The 6,842-nt window shown below is 41.5% G+C and overlaps 1 protein-coding gene across 1 annotated transcript in view; it reads right to left on the bottom strand.

Annotated features, from left to right (window-relative positions):
• Window positions 1–427: 427 nt before the first annotated feature.
• LOC147023437 (CKLF-like MARVEL transmembrane domain-containing protein 4) overlaps window positions 428–6,842 on the bottom strand; it is a 22,884-nt gene continuing 16,469 nt past the window's right edge. Inside the window, exons 5-6 of the mRNA XM_085888855.1 lie at window positions 4,374–4,472; window positions 428–3,395 (exon numbers count right to left, since the gene is read on the bottom strand). Of these exons, the coding sequence (XP_085744981.1) occupies window positions 3,120–3,395; window positions 4,374–4,472 (375 nt within the window). The 3' untranslated portion in view covers window positions 428–3,119. The remainder of the gene's footprint in view (window positions 3,396–4,373; window positions 4,473–6,842) is intronic.

A 6,842-nucleotide genomic window follows, 5' to 3' on the forward strand; every position in this document is an offset into this window, starting at 1 on the left:
CAAGGTCAGAGGTCAACTTGACGATTTCGTAAGTACCAGTCTATGACTGCTTGTTTATTTATTATTACTATTATTACCTGTTGAATTATAGTCTTTGTAAATATTTGTGTAAGTTAATTGAATGTATTACTTTGAAGAAATTGTATTCATCCATTTGTAGTGGTGTTCGCGGAAAAACCCCCTTGTGCTGTCCTGGTACAGTGCTTCTGTGCCGTACTCCTCCACTCGTGCGCCATTGCCCTCCACCATGCCCTTCGAGCATGTGTTAAAATCTCGATCAATCAACGTGCCCACCCCCTCTTAATGGGGTACTGCTTGGCCATCCCAGGGGGTTGGGGTTGTTAACCACCCGTCACCACAAATTGGGTCAGGAGGTTAACCTGGGCCGGCACCCCAGCAACAATATGTTCACCAGCAAAAACAAATCTGGAAAACAAATACTTTTATTATGCTAAAAAACAAAACAGTTTACCACCGTACACCACAGAGATCAACCAATGAACATCCTGTACCCTCAAGTTTATCATGTATGTTGTCCCTGTCATATGGCAAAGCAAAAGCACACACTTGAATATTGTGGACAGTCGCAGTCAGTATTGAATGCAGTAAATCTGCTCTCTACTACTGCCCATTTTTGGCAAGAGGTTGAAAAGCCCATTTTAATCCGAACCACCTGCATCTGCTGGATCACCAACAGGTATGAAATTTAGACAAGATAATTTGTCCCACCCATTGGTGCATCGCATCATTGGCTTCTGATATATTTACAAGTGATTTATTTATCATATTAATTGTCATAGATGATAGCCAGTCATATTTGATGGACACAACAGAAAACCACTTCACACCAATGGCTGCTGATATTGTTTGGGTCAAAATGATGCCAACCAACTCTAACAAGTCTTGAATCTGTATTCAGAAAGGCACAGCTCTGATATCGATGTCAAGGCCCAAGATTTGTGGTGAGATATTATACTCATGATGGCTGCCTCTCTTTCCGTGTTCACGCACAATGGAAGTATCAATTTTGCTCCTCTTGCATCGAGATTTAGTGGGAGAGAAGTAGATTGGTTATGTTTTTCCTGCAACATGAAGCCACATAACTGACTGTTGTGGTCATGCATCAGTGCATGAATGCACACGTCCTTCAAATAATTAATTTCCCGCAGGTAAACCATCTGGTGAAGTGTCGCTAATGTATCCATGGATAAATAAAGATGAGGAAAACTAGGCTAATACAAATCTAACACAAATATCGTTTCTAATTCCAGCAAAGAACGAGTAAAAGAGGACTCCGACATCGGGCAAAGGCCCGAACCATCAGCACTTTGTCATCTTTTAATGGTGGATAACCTTAACCATTTTATTCTCTAGTTTCAGATTTAATACAGTTTCGGGTGAAATTTCCTTCCTGCTATGAGAATAAACAAATAGCTCATAACACATTCTTTGCTCTGAACCCTTTCAATTATGATCTGAACATAATGCTTGCGGCTCCTCCAGTTGTTAAGGCATGGAGGACCGGTAAAATCTCTAAGGGTGCAATAGCAGCTGGGACTGTAATGTATGCACCAAACAGATGACCTTCCACTCTCTCTTGTTCAGTGACATCCATAACCATGTCCTCCAGAAGCTTTCAAGCCGATTTCAAGATAGGCCTCCAGAGCCAAGGTGGTCCACGTATGGAGTTATCAGCATAATTGATACTGTGCTTTCCTCCTAGTTACTTTCCCCCACACATAGAATATCATATTTGCTCATTCTACCCCACCCACAGGAGCACAGCACAGCACACAGACAAACATGGCCACGCATACATCTGGTTAAAGATACCGAACAGTCACAGGATGGTGGTGCCTAAGGTAACCATTGCATAATTTATATTTTGCCATTTTCTCTGCATATTGAAAGAGAATAAATGCTTGTGGACCTTTTGGAAAAAAACGAAGGTTACATCAAGAGAAAGGCTGCCATTACTCATGAAGATTTAATGTGATAGTAGCAGCTGATTTAAAACATACTCCTTCTGCTCACCCAACAATGGATGGAAGCCCTCATCATCAGCCATGAAATTTCTTGACATACTGCATTTCAAGGTTGGCCTCCAAAGGCAGTCACCGTCTGGGCATGCTCCTTCATACAAAGTACTTCCTTGGCACACCTGAATTCTTACCCACCAACAAGACCTTCATCCACAGCTTGATGGAGTACTGCTCTTCCCTCTGGGATGGCTCCCCTGCCTCACAACTTGCTCAGTTTGATGCCGTGCAAATTAAGACCTTCAAGATCATTGGAATCTTCCGTGCCAAAGCTGAGTCGATGGCTCTATCACTATGCCATCATCAACAGGTTGGTATTCTCTCTGTCTTCCACCACTTATTTTCTGGTTTTGCATCCTCTGCTCCTTTCTGAGCTTTGTCCCCCCCCCCTAAGGTTTCTGCAGGGCACACATGGTACACTGTAAACCCCTTCCTCATGAAACTATCTCGATCCAGGATCACTGCTCACCTCCACTCATTTGTTCTGCTGTTTCCCCAGCCTGTGGAACAAACTTCCACATCCTCTTCAATCCCATGCTTTTCGACAGTTCTTCGAGACGACTGTTCAACACGATCTCAGATCATCCCCAATCCAAAACTACAGTCTTTCTACCCTCGCTAACCACCACCATCCCCCCTCTCTCTCAACTATTCCTTTTGCCCTGTAACATTTTGATCAGTTCAGTGTGCTTGCTATTCCACGAGCCTCGACTGTGTATATCAAAAAAAATTGTGATAAATGATAGATAGTAAAAGTTTGATGATTTTATCCTACATGTCCCAAGTTGTTACATTATGCCTTTTACCATCATCTTCCAAAATGACTTTCTAATTCCTTCGTGATGTTTGCTCACACCGCAACCTTTATATTGACATCTGGAGTCACTCCACTTCCGCAGGTAACACCATCAGGTCACGTCACATCAAGTGTCATCTCAATTTTGGGGCTGAAGCAGAGAAGCAATTATTTCTCTGTATTTATACATCTCTCAAATGCTTTTTGAAAACTTTCGTTATTATTTTGAGATAATAGAGACCCTTAAATTATAGCCCTGTTAAAACAACACTCAAAACAATTCTTCAAAATTCATCAACCCTTGTTTGAAGCTCATGACATTTTACAAGGCTGGAAGATGCTTGCCAGGCTGCAGTCATAGCTTCATCATTATTTCTGTTCATTGGAGTGGTATTCGCTTCCCTGGTTATAGTGCGTGCTCGTAAGTATTCACTTCCTTCTCCTGGAGATCCCCCCATTGACCATACTGTAACTCTATGTAGAGCACAGCCTTGCCGCCATAGATGCCAGAACAACACACAGTTTGCTGTGTAAGTGAGAAACACCAACCAGGCAAATATCTGGAAGAAACAGGATGATGAAAAAAAAATTTTTGAAAGCTTTTACAAAACACAAATATGCATGTATAAACATCATATATAATCTCGTGCTTAGAATTAACAAGATAAATTACTGTATGTTAGTTGATAAAAGGATGGGTACAGCGGTACCCTGTTGGCGAGGACACCAGACTGGGATCTTGGAGGTTGTGAGTTCAAATGCAGCAACAGTGTTGAGGATCTGGATTGCAATCTTTAGGAAGTCAAGCTTGTCTCAAGAGCATTGCCACATGACTATTGGACTATTGTCAGTAAAAAAAAAAGTTTTTCCACTACCCCCAAAACAATGTTGTCCCACTGCCTGCAACAATCTTCAGGGTAGGAAACGTCTAGGAAAGAAAAAAAAATGCAGGAAACTTGGACTGGAGGAAACTTCCACCGGTGATATTACCGCTTGACCTTGTGCCTCCAAGCTCGCTGCTCACCTCCACTCCTTTGCTCTTCCTTCTTCCAGCTTGTGAAACCTCTTTCAGTCTGTTCAATAATCTCCCTCTTCTTTCCAAGGCTTCAAGTTGTCAGTATACCACCATCTCAGGTCATCCCCATGCCATATTCCATTCCTATCAATTATCTATTTTACATCGAATACAACTCCCATCACCCTCCGTCCCCCACACTCACCCCTCTTACCCGCAGGTCACGATATTTATTTTGCTTCTCTTTCCCCCACCTGTCAGTTTATCCCCTTGTTGAAGCACAGCATGTGTTGCCCTCCTGTCTCACAGTCATTGCATTTACCCTGTATCACCTCACTCTTTCATGAGCCTCGACTTTGTCGACACACAAATGGTCAAATGACTGAGAACAAATAATTAGATGTCAGGTTATGGACAACAATAACACATCATAACACAGATAAGAAAATGCAGACACTGATAAATGCAGGGTACTTTGTAGCTGCACAGCACAAATATGGCAGGACATTAGCATTATACTTACCATGGCTGAAACTTCAGATGTGCTGCGACCGTGCAGAGCTGAGAGCATTATGCTGAGGATGAACAACAGTCCTGTTGAGATTGACATGTTCCCCAAATCCTGCAAAGAACCCACGTAAAATTGAAGATGAAAATTTGAAATATAATCTGCAAGTTCTACAAGTTTAAGATATTGGGCTCACTGACAACTACAAATACTTCTATACTTCCACCCAGGAGCATTTGTATTTTTAAAGTAAATTCGGACAAAACTTACTACTACTACTACTACTACTACTACTACTACTACTACTACTACTACTACTACTACTACTACTACTACTACTACTACTACTACTACTACTACTACTACTTTAACGGCCCAAATTATTCCCACCTTCTTGTAGGGTCGGTTTTGAAATTATTTTAGCCAAAATCATTCACAAACCTGCGAGCCAGATCTTACATTAATTGACTGAATGTTACAGAAATTATTTAATTTATTTCCGGTTTTGTCAATAACTTGCCTACTATTTGCGAAAGACAACGTGCAATGTTAAACACCCACCAACAAATGTGAGCAGACAGGACATCCGACTTAATGTCCATCCGAACGACGTCACACTTTGTGATGCAATGCCTTTCCAATGAAATACTAATCTGAGAGATTATAGTCGAGTCCAGAATTTAACCCAGACTAGACAGCTCTGAAGTAAGTGCGCTCGCTAGCTCTACACCACCCTTACCTGTCAGACAGACAAATGTCCCAATGGTACCACAAATTGTACGTTATGAATACAAGTGCTGGATTTTCAAACGGAGACGATGATATATAGCCAGGATTTGATCATCGTTATATGATCACGACAGTAAAAACAAACAAAGAAGATGAACTGGAATGGCACTTGGTAGAGCGCATTCCTCTGCCAGGCTGAATAGTTTACATTTTGTATCCCATTGATAGGTGGGATCTAGACCCGGACCTGAACCAAAATCGAATCGGCTTGTTCTCGTCACCTCCACAACTCATCCACCAAGTTTTGTCCGAATCTGTCTGCAATTTTTTGAGATATCGTCGTTTTTGGCCCTGTCTCTCAATGGTGAAGATCGAATCAGTAAAACTGGAAAGGCACTCAGTGGAGTGCATGCTGCCGCCATGCAACGCTGGATCCACTATAACATATCGGGCCCAATTTTTTTTTTAACAAGAAAAAGAGCAATTAGAGATTGTAGACCCTCGCCAGGACTTCTTTTGAGTGGTGTAATTTTTTATAGGTTTAAGGGTAAATCCAATATGGCTGCCAAACCATGTGACCTATGACATCACATGTGTGAACCTTTTGTTCCTCGTGGAAAGGTGGAAATATGTGTAAAGTTTCTCCTCGATCTGTTCAGCCACTTCAGAGAAGAAGGTTTTTGAAGTTTTTTTTGTTTTTAACATGGCTGCCAAATCACGTTACTGATGATGTCATCAAATTTTTTTTCTGTGTACCATTTTATCCCAAGACGACCCTCAAAAAATTTCATACTGGTCGGATGTAACGTTCTACGTAAGCAATAATTATGACGTTATAAAGAAGGCACCTCTGACGTCATAAAAACCACGCCCATTCCCCATGAGTAGTACTTGCTAAGTGGCAAGTTTCAATTTTTTCCTTGGTGCAGTTTCAGACACAGAGGTCCAAGTTTTTTTTATGTTTTTCCAATATGGCTGCCACACCACGTGACCTACGTTGTCATAATTATCATTTAAACATTCTACATGAGTAGTCGCACCAGTATGACCACTCCTCATTTTCATAAATGCCAAGGTAAGCCAATGAAAAAGCCAAGAATTCACAAGGTTTCTGGAAAGCGATGATAATAGAAAACCTATAGAAAACCAAGACGCCAAGGTGAACAACGAAGAGCCAAGATCTTGTGAAAAAAGCCAAGGAGTGGTCACACTGAGTCGCACCAATGGTGAAAATTTAGTCTCAATCCGACAAGCGGTTGTGGAGAAAAACACGAAACTTCTGTGCGGACAAACAAACAGACAAACAAACCCAAATGCAATACCCTCTCCTTCGGGGAGGGAAAATATCATGCCATATATTGTTTTTGGCTCAATCTCCCAATGGTGAAGAATCAGTAAAAAAAAAATTAATAATTTTCACCAAAATTCGGATCTTCACCAAAATTGAATCAATTCTTCCTCGTCACACACTCAACGTGCCCACCAGGTTTCATCCAAATCCGTCCGCAACGTTTTTGAAATATCGTGCTATTTCTTGTTTTGGCCCGATCTATCAATGGCGACGAATCACTTTAAAATTCTAGTCGTCGGATCCGGATCCAGATCTTCACCAAAATCGAATAAGTTCGTCCTCGTCACACACCAAACCTGCCCACCAAATTGCATCCGAATCCATCCACAACTTTTTGAGACGTCCTGTTCACAGACAGACAAACAGACATGGGTGAAAACATTAAATCTGCCCACATTCGTTGG

Source organism: Eptatretus burgeri, chromosome 7 (assembly GCF_056783735.1).
Source record: "Eptatretus burgeri isolate ZD-2024b chromosome 7, Ebu_testis_v1, whole genome shotgun sequence".
Classification (NCBI taxonomy): Eukaryota; Metazoa; Chordata; class Myxini; order Myxiniformes; family Myxinidae; genus Eptatretus; species Eptatretus burgeri.